At 40.0% G+C, this 22,294-nt stretch overlaps 3 protein-coding genes across 3 annotated transcripts; all 3 read left to right on the top strand.

Moving 5' to 3' along the window:
* Nucleotides 1-9,358, top strand: LOC125371685 (E3 ubiquitin-protein ligase TRIM56-like). Its single transcript, XM_048392945.1, has 3 exons — nucleotides 1-2,357; nucleotides 2,906-3,220; nucleotides 9,111-9,358. Exons 2-3 carry the CDS (start codon nucleotides 2,914-2,916, stop codon nucleotides 9,356-9,358), a joined length of 555 nt encoding a protein of 184 aa, XP_048248902.1. The 5' UTR covers nucleotides 1-2,357; nucleotides 2,906-2,913.
* A 160-nt stretch (nucleotides 9,359-9,518) lies between these two features.
* LOC125378010 lies at nucleotides 9,519-11,036 on the top strand. Its single transcript, XM_048392558.1, has one exon. It carries the CDS (start codon nucleotides 9,594-9,596, stop codon nucleotides 10,911-10,913), a length of 1,320 nt encoding a protein of 439 aa, XP_048248515.1. The 5' UTR covers nucleotides 9,519-9,593; the 3' UTR covers nucleotides 10,914-11,036.
* An 8,104-nt stretch (nucleotides 11,037-19,140) lies between these two features.
* LOC125378011 lies at nucleotides 19,141-20,790 on the top strand. The gene has a single exon (XM_048392559.1). It carries the CDS (start codon nucleotides 19,154-19,156, stop codon nucleotides 19,910-19,912), a length of 759 nt encoding a protein of 252 aa, XP_048248516.1. The 5' UTR covers nucleotides 19,141-19,153; the 3' UTR covers nucleotides 19,913-20,790.
* The last annotated feature ends 1,504 nt before the right edge of the window (nucleotides 20,791-22,294 follow it).

The raw sequence follows: 22,294 nt of genomic DNA, 5'->3' as shown, positions 1-22,294 counted from the left end.
CACCATATTTTGGTGATTTTATTGCACGAACAGAGAAAAGGATCAACATAGTATTGATGAGATGGCTATGGATTTAAACCTGAATTAGTATTAGATGAACAATGCTTACAACATGACACATAAGACATGGATGGGATGAATAACTTTGGTGTTAAAGTCACTGACATACACAAACATTTAAACCTATTTATCTCAAATGGTCATTTGGGAAAAGACAGACATATTGGTAAATAAATTGATACATCATTTCTTGATTATATTATTACATCACCATTGTCCATGCAACTTTATGAATTTACTCTGATGTTCACTGTCCAGTCGCTTCTCTGTCATTATACCCTACCAGAAACCAGATTTACAAAATCAGTCCTCTTAGTAATCCAACCATTGGTACTTTTGAGAGTAAGAAGCCCAAGTCGAAAATGTATCCACCATGTTTTGTCAGAATATCAACAGGCATCTTTAGCGTGAACTGACAGAGCGAGCACTTGAACCTGCGGAAATGATCAACGGCATGGCCCACGATATAGGACACACGCTTGTTGATGCTGCATGCTGCACCCAATCTGTACAACTGCCCACTGAGTGCATTGAGCAGGCCGTTTGCCCATTGCATGTATATGGCAATACAGCTTGCCCAGTGCATGCAATGTGCAAACAATTATCTGCTCATTGCATGCAATGGGCAATAGTTGTGAATAAAATATTTCTCCAAATATTTCAAAATATGTGCAGGTAATTGTTGTGCCCAAAGCACGCATTTAAAATTGGTATTATGTTACATGTTTACTAAGTGAATAAACTGTAATAAATAATAACTTGGTCATTTTGTTCAGACGTATTATTTTCGTGCCCTATTTTATTTGTGTTTTACAGTAGTTAAGAAACCATATAAATAGGAATTTATGATTTAATGTTGATGCATCTGTGTGTGAAAACAATCAGATCTCTGTCAAATAACTCGGTGAATATATCCTTATAAAATGGCTTTGTCCCTTTGACTTCTGTGAATAAGAATTTAAAACTCATACACGTAACTGTCCATTGCATGCATTGGACAAGCTATATTGCCCATTGCACGCATTGGGCAAACACCCTGCCCAATGCAGTCAGTGCGCAGTTGCGCATATTGGTTGTAACACATCCACTGCAGTTGGTGTTAGGTAGAATGTAAAACATGTGCTTACCATAAAAGGGACAAGCCGTGGTTTGACAAAGAATGTCGAATCCAGCGTAAAAAGTTTTAAAAAGCTAACAATAAAATGAGAAAATAAAATACGCCTTTAAATGAATCTTATTACTACCAAATGTCAAAGAACTGTAAAAAGTGTATTGATAAATGGATTAAAAGTTACTGAGATAATAAACATTTCGCCTTACGAGACACAACTCCAATCTTTATGTTAAATGGTGAATTTGGCAGGGAAGTATTACAGTTTTTAAACGTATAATTCCTTTTGGCTTAAGCTTACTTCTACAGAAGTGCATGATAAACCGTCCCAAACACTTTACAAATACATGTATACTATCCATAAAGAAGTTGAAAATATCCCATGTTTAGACTTTATTAAGACTGTATTAAATAACTGCAGTCTTTGATATGTATTTCAAAAACCCATCGGTATGTCCAACGCCATGGCTTGCTTCAACGGTTGAAAATATTTAGATCTCAATTCCTTCAGAACTTGAAATCCACTGTTCAATCAAGCTCCATAGGCCAGAACCAACCCTCATTTGAGAAATATCTGTTACTCTCAAAATCAATATTTCTCCCTGTGTTAATATTCAGAACTACTAACCATGGGCTGCCCGTTGAAACTGGTCGATGGCTGATCATGAACATTCCAGCGGCCACTCTGTGATTCAATCGCTGTGGGAGATGAGTTTTAGTATTTACTTTAGATGTGAGGCTTTTGTCCAACAGCGACATGAACCAATTTAAGAAACTTATAACTACCAACAGTGTAAGAGACCTAAAAGGCGCCAGTAAGGAATCTTAATTCCTTGACAATGCGTATAATACAATTGGTAAATTGTATTAGCATCAACGTATCCTATTTTCATTATTCTTATTAAATGCTGTCATTTTGTACATATTACTTTTTTTAATATATTGTCTCTCATGTAACACTGTGGCTGTTTTTTCTGAGAATAAATGAGTTGAGTTGAGTACCTTACTACCGGTGGCTACGTGGCGAGGCGAGGCGATAGTGCGTTATGCCAGTGTTTACTGTAGGAGGGCGTCGATGTACCCGTGAGTGATAAGGCAGGATATTTTACACGTAAAGGTGTAACAGACAGCCATGTTCAGCTTGTACTACGAAGAGGTTGGACGTGCCTCCCAGAACACCGATGATGTATGTACACAACACAATATCCACAATCAGAGATCAATATTACGAAATACCGGATTACAGGTAGGAATATGGGTACCCAGCAACCTAGTCATGTCGCGGGACATACAATTGATCAGTGTTAATAAATATTCCAGATACGAATATAGGTTAGCCAGCAGCCTAAGCATGTCGCATGTGGCGACTATTTGGATCGGGTGGTGTGGCTCAGTTGACTGAATGTCTTCATATCCTAATTTACATTGATCGATGCCTGTGATGTTAATCGCTGATTATTTACAAGCCGCCTCATGCAGCTGGGATATTGCAGAATGTGACCTTAAACAACATACAATGTCAGTCATTAATGTTCTTTATTTTTCCGATGACCAATGCAGTGAGTACATGTACACGACTGACGAGAGATAACTAAAATTATCATCATTCTATCGATAATCATTACATTTCCTATAAACACGTTTGGCTTCATATGTGCAAAAAATAATCATATGCAAATGGGTGTATACATTTAACACTTTTATGAGTCAAACTATAAAACTACTGCCTGTCAGTTTAACAGATGGCTACCGCCCGGCTGGGAAAGAAAGTAACGGATAATTTCCTGACGTGCTCCATCTGCTTCGAGACCTACACAGACCCGTGTACACTGACCTGCCACCACACTTTCTGTCAAAGATGTATCACCAAGTACATCCAAACCAGACCAGATGCTGTACATTCCAAGACAATCCCCTGTCCCTGCTGTCGACAAGATACCAAGGTCCCCAACCCCAGCAGGCCAGTGGAGGAGTGGGCGGGGCAGATCAAACCCAGCATCATTATACAGGGGCTGATTGACACCCTCAGGACCGAGGAACATGTGCCAGGTTAAGTGAAAGCAAGATGTAGATGTTCAACCAGTAGTACCATTGACATTCATATAGTCTTTTGTGTTTAATATTTATTAACAATTCTACCGTTAAGAACATTCAGGTTTTCTCATTTATTACTTTAAAACACGTTAAAAAAGTATTCAACAATTCGTATGAGAAACGTATAAGTGAGAAAAATTGTCTTCTCAGACTCTTTCCCGTTCATGAAACTTTCAGCTTCTGCTCAGAGACGATGAAGTTTTGAAACTTATTAAAAAGTCCAATCCCACCTCGTGTGTTCCTGGTACAGTTCTACCACAATAATCTTGGCCAATTCTTCTACCAGTATTTACAAACTTCAACACAAATCTGGTGTCATGCGTCATGCCATCAGTCTTCAAAGTAGCTATTGTCAAGCCACTGTTAAAGAACCCTGATGAACTTAACAACTACCAACCAGTATCAAACCAGGATCAAACCTATCCAAATGAATTGAACGTGCAGTTGGTGAAAGATTTCCAAGCATCTGTCTGGCAACAATCTCCATGAGCCTTACCAGTCTGCATATCGAAGCAATCACAGCACTGATACAGCTCTAATTAAGGTTCTTAATTACTTAAGAATCGCTATAGACAACAATAACGTTGGTTTACTGGTTCTGTTCGATGTAAGTGCTGCCTTTGATACCACTGACCACGATGGTCTTCTTGCACGCTTCAGAAATGAATTCAGGATTGAAGGAATAGCATGGCATTGATTTATCTTTCATTTCATATCAGTCAGTTCTTATTGATGGATGATCACTGACTGAGAAATTGCTGTTCAAGTGTGAGGTCCTGCAAGGTTCTGTGCTTTGACCAGTATTATTCACCGCATACACTAAGGAATTAGGTACACTCATTGCTAAGCACCAGATAAGTCGTCATTTCTATGCTGCTGACACGCAGCTCCATGATGTCTTCAAACCCACAACATCAGATGCAAATGCTACATTGTTGCGACTCGGCGAATGCTGCAGTAACATTATGTTATGGATAATGTTTGAAAACAAGCTGAAGCTTAATGACAGTAAAACCAAGTGTCTATTTGTTGGTCCAAAGGGTCCAAGAGGGCAATGTGGCACTGAATCATTTCAGTTCAGTGACACCACCATTCCCCTGTCAGCAGATGTATGAAATCGTGGTGCTACCCTAGATCCGGAATTGTCTCTCAACAAGCCTGTGTTTTTTTCATTCTAAGGAACATAGGGCACATCCGCAAATTTCTTACTCAGCAGTCATCTATCACACTTGTCTTTAGTTATGACAAGGTCTGACTACTGTAATAGCTTGCTGGTGGATGCAATAAGATCCCGGCTGCCAACTTACAACGAGTGCAGAACATAGCAGCCAGAATAGTTACTCACTCTCGCAAGACTGACCATATCACTCCTGTGTTATACAACTGGCTTCCAGCTGAACACAGGATAACGTTCAAGATTATCTTTTATGTCTTCAGATGTCTCATGGGACAAGCTCCATCCCATCTTGCTGATCTCCTTCATGTGTATGTCCCAGGAAGATCCCTCCGCTCAGAGAATAAGAATTTGCTCTTCATACTAAGTGTCCAGACATCACACTATGGCAAACGTTCCTTTGCATACTTAGTGGCCATTGCCCGGAACCATCTACCACAACAGTGAACTGACTACTTTCCGCTCACAACTCAAATCCTATCGCTTTAGACTTTCTGTCTCCAAATGACTTCTTATTAGCCTGCACTATGCATGGATATATCCGCCCTACAATGGAATATTATTATTACCTTTACTAACAGAAGAAATAAACAATGCAGCAAAGAGGGTTTGGGTGATCCTGGCACAGTCAGGCTGCTTAGGCTCATCATCATCTCTGGGCCCTTCCCCCTCTACATGCAGCCCAGACAGCGAATGGGACTTCTCCCAGGAAGCGCTACCTAGTGAAGCCCACCCAGAACTCTTCAGAGAATGTGAAGACTCCCCAACACTGCTACCTTCTACATTACCCACACATTACATTATTCCTGGTAGCAAACCTGAATACTCTCTCAATGTCAGTCAACAGATTGGGCGTTACCAATCCCAAGGCACCGAGAACCACTGGGAGTTGGACAACTTGGTACTTGGGATGCAAGCGTGACATTTCGAAAGAGAGGTCTGCATATTTGTCTTGTTTTTGTGTCAAAAGGGACAGAAAATTCAATAATATAAATGATTTCACTGGATTTATCAAAAAGTACAAGATCAGGTTTGTTGGCCTGGATATTTCTGAGGATGTAAACGGGCCTATTCAAAAGAATTTTGTATTTATCCTTTTCTATGACGCCCATGGGGCGTACCATGGATGGACCTCTGTGTGAAAACCGAAATTAAATGATCGAGCCGCTCCATCTTGTCACTTAAGATACTGTGTTTGTGCCAAAGCTGGGCATCCACTGACAAAGTGTTGGATAGTCTCTTTTAATTCATTACAAAATCTACATTTCACATTTACATTTTAATGCAAAATCACACATTGACGGTTTCGAGTGGGAAGTGACTGATCCTGAGCAGCCAAAAAAAAGCCTTCAGTTTCACTTCTCAGGCCAACCGACTTCATCCAAGCAAAGGACTCCTTCTTAACACAATGCACATAGACTCGATGCAGTGGTCGTTCAGATAACCTCTCTTTGAAAACCTGAGTCTAAGCCGATTTGATATGGCACCTCGCTTGGTTGACACTCATTTCTGTACCGTCCAGCAGTACAGAACAATCAACAAAATCCACTTTGACATTGAGAATATGTCCTACATCCTTGGCTCGTTTACCAAAACTGAGAAATGCCTTGCTTTCATCATGAGTCTTGACATGCTTCACAAGAGGATTATCAGACAAAAAGACAATTCTATCCTGAAGAGCCCCAACGTTTATCAAACCACGCCCTCCCATTATGATTGGTAAAAATAAGCGATTGAAGGAAGAGCGGGGATGGTGGGATCTATTGTCTGACATGATTCTTCGTATGAGGGTGTCAATACCCTGAATTTCTTGTTTTGACCAATCAACAACACCAAAAGAATACAAAAGGACGGGTACAGCACAAGTATTTGTGGCTTAGACTTTATTGCTAGCGTTCAGCCCTGAACTTCAGATTTTCATAAGTCTACATTTGTACTCTTCCCAATGTTTGTCCTTGCTTTGGGCACTCTGGAGTTTGTCCCTAACCTGCATTCCGAAGTACGTATAGGCCTGACCTTCCACGTGATGGTCAATAACTCCTCCCCTAAGTAAACTGACTGATCCTCCCACTTCTACCATGTCACGTTTCAGATGAAGAATGTTAATATCATTAGAAAAGGACTCGACCAGTTAGAATCGTTTTTTCTAGTGTGAATCCTCCACTGGCAATCAGTTGAAGGTCATATATGGAAAGGAGGGTGAGCAAGGGATGTTGGGGATCTGTGCTGAGGAGGTCCCGGATGATGACCTTCCTCTTTGCTGAGAAAAAAGCCTAAAGGATTAAGTGACAAGCAGAAAACCAAAGGACTAAAAGAATCGCCCTGAAATATTCCTCTTCTAACAGGAATGGGTTCCCACCTGCCACTACGAATACATCTCAAGTTGAGTTGTCCAGCAATTCATTAAAGACTTGAGTAAAACTAGTAGTCTCTCAGGGAAGTCAATACATTCCAGTGACTTTAAAATCCATTCATCAGGTACAGAATCATAAGCTTTTCTGTATTCTATCCAACACATTTTGAGATTACGGTGGTAAGTCTCAGCCTCAGTAACAGTTTCTTACAACCCCAGCATCCCTTTCTGGCTCCTTTCTGCTCGATGTAAAAAATGTCATTGGAAGCGTAGTATGATGACACAAGATCTGTGAGACACCTGCTGAATATTTTGTACTGTGTATTAGACAAGTTATAGGGCGGAAGTTTTTAGGGTCAGTCAAATTTCAAATTTCTTTGGGATAAGTATTGTTCGACCTATGCAGAACCAAGGCGGAGCACCCCCTGTATCCACAAGAGAAGTAATGGTGTTTGGACAGTGGACATTAGATTTGGACAATTTGTTTTGTTTTATGAAAATATTTTTCTTGTCCCACTTTCTGTTTCTCTCTGTCCAAACCTTAACTTCGTTTTAAGAGAATCAAGAATTTGATTAAGAATCTTCTCTTTTGTTGTCTTGTATTTTGTTTTTAAAGTTTTCCAAATGGGGTCTTTTGTTTTGACATTGATTGCCCCGATGAACGTAATTCTAAGCAAAGTTCTATCCAGGATATGTCTTTCTTTGTTTCATTTAGATTTATTTGGAACCGGTTTTTCTTTGGATGATTTTGTTTTTTGCACTTTTGTGGTTCATTGTTTTTGGAAACTGAATCGAGTTCCTCCAGTGTTCGAGCAGCAGCATACCCACAACAGTTAATGTCATGCACAGAACAGTCCGCATTAAGAGTGACAGAAATAATGTTATTTAATATATCAAGTTGATTTTGTGGACATGATTGTTAAATTGTTTAATTGGCCTCCATTTCTCAATCGGTAAATCACAGATTTGATTATAAAATGACATAAACACAATATATAAGCCATGCTAAGAAAGATCATTAGTTGGTTGGTTGGTTTGTAGTTTAACGCCGCTCTCAGTAATATTCCAGCTATATGTCTGTAAATAATCGAGTCTGGACCAGACAATCCAGCGATTGAGATCATGAGCATCGATCCACGCAATTGGGATCGATGACATGCTTCAACCAAATCAGCGAGCCTGACCACCCGATTCCGTTGACCGCCAAGCATTGTCGCCTTTTAGGGCAAGCATGGGTTGCTGAAGAGAAAGATCATGGACAGAAGAGGGGTCGGAATCGGAAGAAAACTCAAAATCTTCGAGGCCACAATCAGGAATTTCATTTTGTGAGCCCAAGTGTTGGTCATCAGTGACAAGTGCATCAGGTAATTTAGGGAGAATAATGCGAACGTTCATCTGCAATTTCGGGTCTGCTACTGTTGTACCTGAGGGTTCATGCAAAGGCGCCTGACGATTGTTGGCAGTTTGGCCACCCTGTTGCTTGCGCACATTCTAGAAGTGTGGACTTCAGTTGTTGCGTCCAAGATATTCTTGGACGGGTTCTGTGCCTCCCCCTGAGGCACGTCCCACCTCCAGCTTGGTTGGTTGGTATACTGGAGGAAGGCTGACTGGGCTGCGGAGTTAAAAGATCAATTTTTCCATGGCTTTCTATAACCCGGTTTTGAACCCGTTTCGGGTAGTTAGCCCTACCTGGGTGATGTACGTTTAGTTCAGGGGAACAGATCCTCCCTATCTAGGCCCACCACGGAGAGGCGTACATCATCAGGCCCTTATTATTATTATTATTATTATTATTATTATTATTACAAACAACTGAGAAGTAACCATACTAGTGTTAGATTAGAAATTGTGGGCCAGACAATCCAGTGACATGCGTTTACTGATTTCTTTCTAAAACTTAAAGCACCATGTTAACGCGTACGAATATAGATGTTCTGCTGATTACACATGAAGATAAGCACTTTAGAAATATGTGAAACACGTGAATTTATTATGCTTGATCGCTTGTGTTTATGGAACAAATATCACATTCAATTGAAATATGAAATCCAGTTTGATTGTTTATTTTTAAAGTTTTAATGCACTTAAAATAGAGTCTGCATACAAACTTAGCAATTCAATTTTGTGATGTTTTAGCAAGAATATGTTTGAAATTTTGTTTAATTCCGCTACAACCGATTCATAAGAAATTGTAGCAGGAAATTGTTCATCAAGTTCAAAGGTTTATTTTGTTTAATTGATTAACCTTAAAACGAAGCCTGATTGCAAACTTAGTGTTTCCATATTATGTTAGTATACATTTGTACTTCTCTTCACAGAGACGTCAAGCACCTGTTGTACGATCTGTCAGCAAATAGGGGAGACAACTCCAGGTGCTATGTGGTGTCCTGAGTGTGAAGTGGCCCTCTGTGACAGATGTGTGAAGACACACCGGGTGAGCCCTACGTCACAGGACCATGATCTGTGTGACCTGTCATCTAGGTCAAAGGACAGACGGAGGGTCAAGTGTACAGAGCACAAGAGTAACAATGTAGAGTTCCACTGTAAAGACTGTCAGAGTGAGTGAGTTTGGTTTTACGCCGCTTTTAGCAATATTCCAGCAATATCACGGCGGGGAACACCAGAAATGGGCTTCACACATTGTACCCATGTCGGGGATCGAACCCGGGTCTTCGGCGTGACGAGCGAACGCTTCAACCACTAGGCTACCCGACCGCCCCAAAGACTGTCAGAAGGCTGCATGTCAGACATGTTATATCACCTACCACAGAGCTTGTAAAACTGTCGTCACCATTGAGTCTATGAAGCCAGAGATGGAGGCAGCACTGCTGGAGAAGAGATTTGACATGGGGAAGAGACTGAAAGTGAGGTCGAAGAAAGTAGAGATGAAAAATAAGAAACTCAAGACTATTTTTAGAGTTAAAGAGTCAGCTGTACAACATATTAGGTCTATATGTCAGACAACTATAAACAAGATTAAACAGAAAGAAACACAACTCTTGGATGAACAGAATACCATTACACAGACGTACGCCGGCCAACTCCGTTCTGGTTTGAAGCTTGAAGAGATTGAGATGCATATGTACAGACAACATTGTGAGTTCATTGACCAGGCCTTGGTATCGGACTGTGTGATGAACCTGTATGACGCGTATCAGGCCTTGGAGTCGGGAGCTATAGAGCTGGGGGATGTCAGGGACACAGACACAGTAGACACACGGAGAATAGACGACGTCAGGTTTACATCAAACGCTGAGCATGTCCAGCACATCATAGATAACCTACATCTGGGAAAGATTCACGTCACATATCAGGATCAGACGAAATGTCTGTTGTCGCCTGTGCTAGTTGGAATTAAAGACGGGAGGATGGCGGGTGATGAGAAAGAGGCTGATCTACGCGACGTCACAGTCCTGGTTGTAGACGGTACACAGACTGCTGTGGTTACCGACATGAAGAATGAGTGTGTAAAATCTTTCTACACAACAAACAACCAGCGATGTCAAAGTAAACTTCCCCTGGGTGACCTTCCATGTGGTGTAACACAGTTGAAGGAGAAACAGGTTATGGTTGCTGTCCCTGGATCCCATCAGATTGTAACAGTAAAAGTGACCCCTGACCTGGCCCTGCTCTCGTCCTTCACAACAAATAAGGTGTATTACAGTCTCGCTGTTCTTAATCCTTCCTGCCTAGCAGCAGGTGGATACGGCGTTGTTGATATCCTGGACATGGCGGGGCATGTGCTGAGGACACTCACTAAACGCAACAAGACCCTGTTTACTTTCCCCTACTACATGTGTGTCAACAGCAAGGGCAACATACTCGTGTCTGACGAGAGGAAGAAGTCTGTTACATGTCTAACGTCAGAAGGTGATGTTGTGTTCAAATACGCACCTACCGGAGACAGAGCGCTCAGCTTGCCTCGTGGCATCACAACTACCAGCAAAGGAGACATTCTGCTTGTAGACAGGAGCACCAATGAAATGATTCAGCTGACAGAGTCGGGGGAGTTAGTTGGAGATGTTCTCAAGTCAAAAGACGTGTGTGATGTATTCTGCGATAAATACGGATTCTTCTTTCTGTGTACAAAAACGGATGTGAGAGAGTATATGTTAGTGTGATAGAAAAAACAAAACAATCATGGATTGTGCATGAGGTTATTCTGAAAAGGTTATAAGTAAATTTATGTAAAGAGAATAGATCGAGTAAAAGAGTAGAATACATAATAAAAACAGTCTTGGGTATCACTTTTTCAGTCAAGCCGACATACGATATTCAAATAGGTTACTTCCTGCAATGAATAATCCACGTGATCACAAGGTGAAAGACACCACTAGTGACAGTTGTTATAGAGATACTTGTGGTGACATCGGCCACAGAAGGTTAACTTGGTCTAACCGTAATGCTATGATTTATACTACCTGAAGTATAAACGTCCTGAGCACAAATTTAGCGAAAAAGAGGTCCCAAGAAAAAACATAGCACACTGCTCAAGGCATGCACGAGACGCTGGCAACACACACACACACACACACACACACACACACACACACACACACACACACACACACACTGAGGCTGTGATGGGTATTCGGTTATGCCAAACGTCATTGAAAGTCTGTCTGTACTTATTGTCATCTAGAATAGCATGGTAAGCATTGGGTATCAAGCCCTTCATCCAATTTCTTTATGCGAATTTTAAATCATTTATGTCCTTTTTTGTACGAATATACGCAGGAGGAAAGTAACTCTGCATATAGCTTTGTATTGCCTCCTCACTGTACAACCCCTACCGAGCTAGTGCAGCAGACAATACAGTGCACCACCAAGGAAACCCCCAAATCCCCTTCAACAATCTGCACCCTTTGTCATCAGCCTTTTGGAACTGCCAGCCATACAATTCAGAGACTCTAAAAGAAGTGGGCCAACATTGACGCCATCAAAGCCAAAGGAAAACCGCCAAACAGCCAACAACAAGAACCATCAGGGGCTGTGTACCACATTCCGTGTAATTGTGGACATGCCTACATTGGCAAAACGTCAAGGCTCCCCAAAACCCGAATTAAAGAACATCAGAGCTCAGTGTCCAAAGTTGACTCTAAATCCCCTTTATCAGACCATATCACCCCATCCACAGCATCCAGTGGGACCAAATCAAAACCCTTACAATCAACCTCAAAGACTTCAAAGATTTGAAAATTCCAAGAAGCAATCCTCATCAACAGACTCCAACTTGTAATAAACTGTGATCGAGGCTGTTACAGACCTTTTGCCTTCGTAACTCATTAAAATAGTGAATCAGTCGTAATCCCCTTGTATATGTAACTGGTTTCAGCCCCTTGTTTATGTTACTGACATTTTTAGCCGCTTGTGTACATAACAGGCTTCTCAACGCGACTGAAACCACACATTAACGTTTTGATCTGTGAACCTATTTTAACATATCCTATGCAACATATAACTCTGTTCTCGTGTCAACCAACGTTAGAGTTTTGTAAATCTAACTTGTAGATGAATGAGTGAGTTGGTAATTAATTAAAATATGATTTAATGCTGCGTTGAACAGTTTTCAGTTATACTATGGCGTGGTCTAAAGATGAAAAAGAAACGCAATAACATGGACAGCGAATGAGGTTGTGTGTCAATGCGTTTTTAACAATATCTAATTCCACTCCTACAGTGAATGGTGATTGATAAACAGGCAAAGCCTATATATATATATACTTCAGTATCTCCCCATTAAAGTTCGAACAAGGATAAGTAGTATATATGTCATACAGCAGTATGAACTTGAAATTATGTCACATGAGGTATATCAGATGTAAACAGTTATTGGTGAGAAATATTTGCGTGCATGTTCATAGAAATCTTTAACTCATTGTGAAGAATCAAACAAGCATATATTCCATTGTACATCACAGACAATATCATTGGTGAATACTTAAAATAATAAGGGTCCTAACAGTGAACCTTGAGGGACACAGGCAAATACAGGTTTAACATTCGATTGATGTCCATTAATAACTTTTATTGCTTTCTAACAGATAAGTAACTTTGGAACCATTTTAAAAGAACCCCTTTTATTCCACACATGCTTAATTCCTATCACAAACCTTTGTGCAAAACACGATCGAATGCTTTACTTATGTCACAGAATATTGCCATCTCTTCCTGTCCATCATCGAAGGCCTTGCCTGTGAAATCATAAAGATGAGTCAGTTATTGTCAATGTGACGAACTCTATTACTGTCATGGTTTCACTATTTCTGTCAATTCCTGAACACCAATGTATTTATCATCCGAGAGTTATTGCTTGGACAGGATCGCAAATCTTGGATACCAATCTGAGATATTGTCAGTCCAGACTAAGAACCATCTTTCAAGTGGTGAGAATTATCCTCCTTTACAGTAATTATGAAGTATGGGACTTGCAGGTAATTATCTATTGTTCAAAGTCTGTTTCCATGTTTTGCTTTACTTGAAATATCTTGTTTACATAGAATCTATTTTTGAAAAAAAATAAAGTATATATTTAAGGAGGCCAACTTTTCCATAAAATCTTTCACACATAAATCATGACAGGCACACAATTTTTAGATTTAGATCTTACGCACCAAACTGGAATGTACGTGCGTACGTGTTGTTTAACACTGCACTGAGACCACCAGACAATGTAGCGATTGATATTATTAACTCTATAAAGGAAATACGGGGTTTAACCGACCTGGAGATTACCGACAGTTAGAATATAACCCAACTCTGCATGCATGCCCCATGCGAACACACACCAAGAGGGAACACAAATGTACCAAACTATATATCAGGCTCCACAAAAGAGACGTATAGACATTCCAGATTAAGCGTTTGTTTATCATGAAATAAGCAAATAGTCAGCAATGATACAGAGTCATTATGCACTTTCAATGAAATTACAGAACATACGAGGACAAGAAGGACATGGGGGTATATTGTCAGTTAGAAGTGACTGTAAACACAATATAGTTGAGATAAAAGCCACTCTTCATGAAAAAAAATTGCAATGATCATAGTCCATTAGACGTCAGAGTCATTCAATATTCGGCGCCTCCGAACCCCATTCCACCTCGACGGTGATACATGTTAACACTGTGGCATGGTATCTCATTCAGCCATCACTATGAAACCGGCTATCGTCCAGAGTAGCATGACTATAAATTGACTGATTTAAGGCATTGACTACAACATGTGAAGGCGAGATTTAAAGTTTACACACACAGATATTGTGTCGCGTGAAATGCTGTCTGTCCTTGGAGGACTCAGTAGTGACAGAGACAGTAGTGACATGAACAAGTGAATGGTATATGATAATACTCTGACGGAAACATATCACAACAGGGAACAGTATATCGCCACATGTTAAAGCACGTGATGTATCAGTCACAAGTCCAAAGTGCTACATCAAAGCTATCGAAGTGTTATAGAAGAGACAGATGTATTTCGCGTCAACCGTTGGGGTAATGCTTCTTTAAAACAATGTATGTTGTTTATGTGCGAATTTGAAATGTTTGATACCGGCAGTGATTGATGAAACATGATGTTGTCGATATTTTCTTGCCAGGCGTGGAAACATTTAAGAACTGACTTTCACTTTGTTTGAGTTCATTGGAGTATGAACCACCATATAGAGTGAAGGCCAAACTGTATGAACGTCTAAGCTTTTAAGCTTCATACAATGTTGTCCCTCACTCTATATGAAGGTTCATCCTGCAATGAACTCACAAAAGTGAAAGTCAATTCTTATAATTTTTTGTGTCACTATTTTGTACCTAAAAGGATCTAGATCTATACGCAACATTTTGTATGACTTCATGTTTACACTGATAGCCATACAACAACCAGCTGTATCGCGGCAAAAAAATGGTTCCTCAAAATGTGAGGTGACATGAACATATGTATGCTCCACATGCTCTACAGGAAAAACATTTGTAGTTTCTTTACAACAAATGTATATCCTCATTAGATGAGAAATGCCTGTTAAGAAATACCTCAGTAAGTCAATAACAATGACAGTGCGTCGTAATACATTTACATCAAGTACAAAACGTCAAAATGGCCGACACGATAAACGTGACGGGAGAGATTTCGGAAGTTGCTAATGAACCTGTGGCGGTTACATGTTTGAGTCATCATTGTTCAGCTGGTCGATCATTGAAAGGTGATTAAAGATGTGTTAATTAGACAGTAAGGTGAATTCATAGATTGTGGTAGACTCACTATCATCCTAGACACGGATCGAGTCGATACTACGATAGTTTGGTTGTGCATTTCTTCGTTTTGTTTACTATAGGTTCGATCGTAGCGGGGATATTCTTAAACGATCATGCAGTCAAAATCTCTGACGTTTCTCGATGTACACTGAAAGGCTGAGATCAAGATTAAAGGGTCTAAATGTAAAGAAAGAACGCTTCTGTATGTATTCGTGCCAGGGAATTCCCCGCGTTTTCCCAGGAATGTGGAAGTAGTCCGTTAATCTTTACGTCATTTCAAGCACACGGTCTCGTGAAAAACGTATGAACGTCAAATTGCGTCGTTCATACACTTATGAACGACAATTTCGCGGTCATGTGACCGACTTCTCGTCCAATGGAAAAGTTGTATATCGTGTATATATCAAATTAAAAAATTATTAATTTTTAACATTCAATGTTGTAACAGAGAATAGGTAATTGGATTGGCTGACCAGACTTTCGTGTTACTAAACAGTCTGCAGTCATTCGAAAAATATACTGTACCTCAAGCAAATGGTCACATATTTCTAGCGTCGCTGAAGAGAGACATTTATCATCGAAAAAGAATGGATTCTCTCTTTTACGGATAGTTCTATAAGGCACATGAGACTGTAGACGACACACTGAACCGTTAATACTGATCTCCTTTTGGGCACATATATTGGCGCAATTATTAATGCGTATTACTGTCATTACTTTTGATCATTTAACATCCATCATCCACATCCAAATATTTCCTGCACATCCCGAATGACTGATCACGGAAATGGGCGAGCAATGCCGATCGCTGTTATCAATGCATTGACCCAGTCAGTAAAAACGTAGATTTACCAGTATTCACATAGCTTAAGACAACACGTTTTTGAACTGGGATATTGCTTTTTATCATTGAACATAAGCCATTACTGCTGTAGAAGGAAGTAACGTGTTGTACTTTCGTTATGACATTCGACCTGGACTTTGGGTGTCTGATTATCCTGTGATAGCAATGTTTACGCCCACCAGCTAGAGAGCAGAACATTCAGACAAACAGGCATGACACGGCGATGTTTTCAACTGTAGTCAACCCTGAAGGTAGGTACGACAATGTACACGAATGTCTCTATGTGCGTACAGTGATGTTTATTGCCTTTATTCTACATGACATTATTTTACTGTAATACAGTCAAGTCCCGTTAACCCGGTTATGTCGGATAAACGAAATTAAGTAATATCAACGTTCGTGATCGAAAATCTACACGATAGATAACGATACAAACACGTAATAAAAAAATAAAAATTAAATATTCATATTGTTATATTACATTGTTAGCGGAATATTTTTTCTAATCATGAAACCTCTAAAGCTCAACACAAAACAAATGTTACGGACTGTCTGACTTATTCAGAATACTTTAAAAAGCTTAGTCTGGAATGGAAGTCGCAACTTTGAGTATATATACTTGTTTCCATCTTCGTTTGCAAATGCGAGTAAACCTGTACCCTTTTATAAGGCAAGTTCAATTAAACCATTGTTGTTTTTATAGAGTAATATGAAATATATAATGTTTGAAAATAAAAATGTATAATACTCCATTATAATTTAAAGGCTAGGAAATAAAGTGAATGACATCGATATGGCGGCAAGGTCGAAGTCAAGATAGTGTTTCCCGTAACCGTTGTACCCGGTGTAGATCAGTAATAGGAGACATGTACTGTAACGAACAAAGTGAAAATTACAGTATTCAAAACTATTATTTAGGAACTTTAATTACGTTTTCAGTTAGGTCCTGATATAATCGAACAATCCTGGACCCGTATGTGAAGAGGAATACAGTTTGTATGCTTGCACTCGTGCAACCACAGATGTATTTAGAAAAGAAAATGCAATCTTCAACAAAAAGAGTTTTCTTAAACTTTATTCTGAATGTATTATCAATGATATAACGTCAACTCAACGAGTATATAAAGTCGACGGAAGACAACTACTTACTGGAGAGGTGAATTCACCATCAATAAAAGAGCAGATGATCATAACGAATTTTATAAACCATTAAAATAAATAGAAGCTTACAAACAACTGTTTTTGCCACATTTGGACACAATCCAAAACTGCTCTTTGGGTTAACCATCGTTAGATTTGGGCCTAGTATCGTCGCAAGACAAATGGGCCTTCTTTGTCTAACACTGGCCCATCACGTCCGTTACAAAAGCAGGGGCTTTCCAAATACATTTCCCTGCAAAAATGTAATGTTGTCCTTACAAACATCAATGTTTTTTTAATTTGTGAGACCAGGTACTATTTTATTCTGGCATAATTAAGAAAATCAGACCACCTGACAGATTTTAATTTCCAATAACATTTAGCTGCCAAAGATGATGATACTAGTAAGAGGTCAAGAGGAGAAATGTCCATCTGCCAAGGTCATCTCGGGTCATTTCAACAGTTTTGAACGAACAAAGTCTTTTGTAAGAATTCAAAAACAACTGAACCATTGCCGGTTTGTAGTCAATTCTTGCTGTGATCATTCCAGACGAGTGCAGGCTTTGTTTACAGTTACACTGCTGAAACTATATTTTTTCAAAATGCCGTTGTATATTTTAAATATATTTAGGAGAGAAGCTTCTAAAAAAGTAACTTCGTAAATATGTGATTAGACGAAAATTAAACGGCTGAACTTTTAACGCGAAAACATTGTATTCGCGAGTGTGTTCAGACGCAGGCCTGTTATTGTAGTTTTACCCGCTTGGCTCACATTCACGGCCGAGTCTTCTTTGTGGTTACGGACAGGGGCGAGTTTTTGCGATTTACTAGCCGAGTGATCGGTCACGGAAAAGGACGAGTTTATCTGAGGGCGGCAATCCACACCTTAACGCAAAGCCAGCAGAAAGGCCGATATTAAGTTACCTCTTGTCGTTTTCTGAAAAGCAGATCATGTCAAACTGTTACTGAGCATTCACTGTTTCTATAATACATAATCTGCTGGAGATATCTGAGTGACAAAACGCCTTGAAATCGATGCCTGTTGTAACAAGACGTTATCACATCATTCCACTCTATTACAACAGAGAGTTGAGAAGCTACCTGAATTTTACAATTACTCAAATATATTGACATTGACCGGTTACATAATATAAATAAAAGGCAATCCCCAGTTGTAATTTCGGTGAACGTATCCACTCAATTGTTCCTCGATTACTATAGGTCCTATACCTAACTAGTGGTGGCTACGTGCCGAGACGATAGTGTGCTCTGCCAGTGTTGATTGTAAAAGGGGGTCGAGGTTACTCTTGAGTGAATAGATAACACGTATATATAGGCGCCGAGTCGGGCGGTGCAGATATGTCCTCGATAGGTTCAAGTATTTGGAAGGAAGGGCAGTAATTACAGAAACTCATGCTAGAAACACAGGCAATCATTGCAATGAGAGTGAGATTGCAGCACTAAAGCCCACTGACACACAATCTCATTAAAATCAGATCTTAGTTCTCGCTATCGCTAAACAAAGATCTGAGGACATCCCATTACGGGTCACGTCAGAACGACCTTTCATCGGACCAATCAAAGCGTCGCTTACCATATCAAGAAAGTGATGTGTTTTCTAATCATGCAACCTCGAAAACGTTAACATGGGGTATTCCGAACGACAGTTACGACCCGTTTGAATGATTCCGTTAAAATGATCGTCTGTCTCGCTTCCTTGGGATAAACATTTGAACAGAGGAGGCGTTGCACAGTTCGTGGGAAGCACTGCCATACAATCACAACTATATATTAGACATTCCGGAATGTTCGTCTGTTCAGTTTTTAAATTTCAATAGAGAAATGTGTCAACATATTTTTCAAGCGTAGTCTGAAATGGAAGTAGTCTGAAAATAGTGCCGCAAAGCTCGAGAAAGCTGCTTTATAATTGGCTGATGTCGACTTCTTGTTAGTCGTTTCAGTGGGAGGTCAAAGTTCCCGAAAGGTCGTTCTGACTATAGGATGTCCGCAGATCTTTGTTTAGCGGCAGCGAGAACTTAGATCTGATTTTAATGAGATTGACTGAAGCACTGTGTGCATATGACCACATATATGCAAACTGGAGTGCATACACTATCGGATCAGTGCCAAAATGTCCTTCAATATCCGTGACGTCGCAGTCCTGGTTGTAGACGGTGTACAGACAGTTGTAGTCACTGACGGGGACAATCACTGCATAACATCGTTCTACACCAGAAAAAAGACGCCACGTTTCAGTACGGGTCGTGTGAAACAATCTCCATGGGGTGTAACACAGCTGAAAGAGAAGCAGGTGCTGGTTGATGTCCCCGAATCATGTGAAATTGTAACAGTGGGTGTCAGCCCTGGCCTGGCGCTGCTATCAACCATCACAACACGTACTGGGTACTACAGTCTCGCTGTTCTGAGTCCTTCATCTCCAGCAGCAAGTACAGACTATTGTGTTGATATCCTGGATATGTCGGGGCTCGTGTTGAGGTCAGTTAATGCATACAACAATATGCGACTATTTACCTACCCCGACTACATGTGTGTCAACAACAAGGGCAACATAGTCGTGTCTGACTGGGAGAACAAGTCTGTGACATGTCTAACATCAGAGGGGGATGTTGTGTGGAGATACGCCCCTACCGGAGACAGAGCTCTCGGTGTTCCTCATGGAATTTCCACTGCCAGGACGGGAGACATACTTCTGGTGGACAGTAATTCCAACAAGGTCATACAACTGACAGAGACGGGAGAGTTTGTCAGAGACCTGCTCACGTCAGACGGTAACGTGTCTGGCCTGAAGAGTATTTTCTGTCATGCACGCGAATCCTTCTTTATCTGTTGTAATGCTGAAGTGAAGGAGTACAAATGTAGTCGATACTAATTCGGTCGTGCTACAACGTGAGACCAAGACAACTGACAAAAAACAAGGTTTAGTCGAGATCCAGGTCCAAGCAGGATGATAAGTATCCGCTCAACAAACCAAGTCCTCAACAGGATTGTGGACGATAACAATAGTAATTAGTGTCAGAGTATAAAACGAAAACTATTGAAACTCACAAGGTACATGTTCCATGTCACAACGTTTAGCTTACTAAATATATATATACAATTACTCTCTGTAAAATAGTAGTATATGAAGCATAAATAAAGATGACACTACAATTCCGACCAAACCCATAATGGTATTGCAGTGTTGGAGGACTGTTGTGAGAGACATGATGTTATTTCTTCAGGGCACGCAATTTTGTTTGGAAAGGAGAATCCGAACAATTTATTTTTTCACAATGCTTTTTTTTCAGGACACACAGAGAACAATTTTTTGTGATAAAATCTGATAAATAATTACTTCTTTAACATTTATTCAAATGGTTCAAGAATTTGTCTTCAAAATGCATCCTCTTTTTCTTTGTTTCTGAAAAACCATGTCGTTTTATTCGTCATAATGGGCTGCGAGGTCGTTATACGTAATAATCACGTCATTGATAATTATTGGTTTTATACTATGTCCATGCACGCAAGTCGCAAATTGTTTGCCTGGCTTCATTATCTGTATGTTATTTACCTGTGTTTATCATCTATGTAGTAGTTACCTGTATTCATCATCTTTGTAGTATTTACCTGTATCCATTTTCTGTCTACTATCTATATTCCCTATCTGTGTAGTATTTACCTGGCTTTGTCATATATGTAGTATGTGCCTAACTTCGTCATATATGTGAAAAAGTGATATATTTGATGAATAAAGTGGACACAAATATTCGTACCAACCATTTGATATTCTCTGAGTGTTTATTCAGAGGTTTCATTTTCTAAAAAAACCATTTTAACTCTTTTCATTAAATATTTAGTAATCGTCAAGGTTTACCTGTTGTCCTCGTATAATTATTCAACATTTACTTGGTTTAATTGTGTATGTGTGTCTCATTTATCAAATGAGGCGCGTTGTGTTCTGATGGAGACAGTGGCACAACGTTCATGCTTTACTGTGGTACTAATAGTTCGTTTATTTCCGGAACAACTGAATGAATGGTTACAGGCGCCGTCATACACACCATGTAACAGAATGGTAGATTTTGTAAACCTTTTAGCCTTTGTCATTCCAATATGGTGATTGTGTAATTGCCGTTAGGCGTTTCCGTTTTCTTATTTTAATCATATATCATTATTCAATGCCGTCAGAAAACATCTTGAAAGAGCTGTCACTGGTTGTTATTGTATAACTGTCTCTGGTACTGCTGCTTCCATCCATACACCTTTGCCACACCTGACGGTAATCGCACAACAGTGACATGAATGGTGACAAACACACGCATGACATTGGTTTAGTGACAGCACTCAGTAATGCTTAAAAAATATTTTCCTTCTCGACTGAAAGTCAAATTGTGTCAAGTATGAGTGAAGCGATCTTATTCCCTTGTGTGTATGTGGCGGTGGGGTGAAATGGGGTTAACGTCTAGTTCAAGGTTTGTTCACCTAGACAGCCACGAGCATTGTCCTGTGTGTGGCTGCTTTAACTAGTCCACATTTATGTCGGTTTTATCGTGCTAGCCCACTGAGATACCATGCCTCAGTTTAACATGGACACCACCGTATTATATTCACTCCGACCTTCCGCTCTCCAAGCAGATGCTCTATCCACTAGACCACGGAGGCAGTTCAAGGCGTGTATACAATGAAGAACATAAGGGCGTGCATCTAAGGCAGTGAGGAGACATGTGTGGGCGTTCTGTATAAAAAGGCTTGGCTTGGTCTATTTGAAATTCTTATCAAGTTTGGTTTGCATTCGTTAACTGAAAGTTTCTTATTCTTATCAGTGTACAATTAACATATGATAATACATACTTGAACAGTTTGTCACTCCTTCACCCAAACACTTAACAGGTCTATACCGAAAGGACGAAATGTTGTTTCCTTTACTGATTGAATTCAGAATTGAAGATCGACTGCGCAGAATCATGACTCAAATGAGGTGAGGTGAGGTGAAATTGGGTTTAACGTCGTGTCCAAGATTATATCACTTATATAGCGACGTGCATGCACGCGTCTGTGTGTGTGTGTGTGTGTGTGTGTGTGGCTACTTGTACTAGTCCGGACTGATGCCGCTTTATAGTGCTAGCACACTGAGATACCATGCCGCAGTTTAACAGGAATACCCCACTCAGACACAGTATACTGACTCCGAGCCGACCAGTCCTTGTTTTAGCCCCTTAATGCCGAGCGCCAGACAGGGTAACAACAAGTAACATCTTTTAATGTATTTTGG

The sequence above is a fragment of the Haliotis rufescens genome, unplaced genomic scaffold (assembly GCF_023055435.1).
Source record: "Haliotis rufescens isolate VD_foot unplaced genomic scaffold, xgHalRufe1.0.p SCAF_11, whole genome shotgun sequence".
NCBI lineage: Eukaryota > Metazoa > Mollusca > Gastropoda > Lepetellida > Haliotidae > Haliotis > Haliotis rufescens.
The sequence above is the reverse complement of the archived record's forward strand: the minus strand, read 5'-3'. Positions and strand labels throughout refer to the sequence as shown.

Bases quoted from the DNA above. Each gene is read 5' to 3' on its own strand.
- LOC125371685 (XM_048392945.1), top strand. From the start codon at position 2,914: ATGGCTACCGCCCGGCTGGGAAAGAAAGTAACGGATAATTTCCTGACG. The intron at 3,221-9,110 runs GTTAAGTGAAAG...TTCTCTTCACAG, and splicing joins GACCGAGGAACATGTGCCAG to AGACGTCAAGCACCTGTTGT.
- LOC125378010 (XM_048392558.1), top strand. From the start codon at position 9,594: ATGAAGCCAGAGATGGAGGCAGCACTGCTGGAGAAGAGATTTGACATG.
- LOC125378011 (XM_048392559.1), top strand. From the start codon at position 19,154: ATGTCCTTCAATATCCGTGACGTCGCAGTCCTGGTTGTAGACGGTGTA.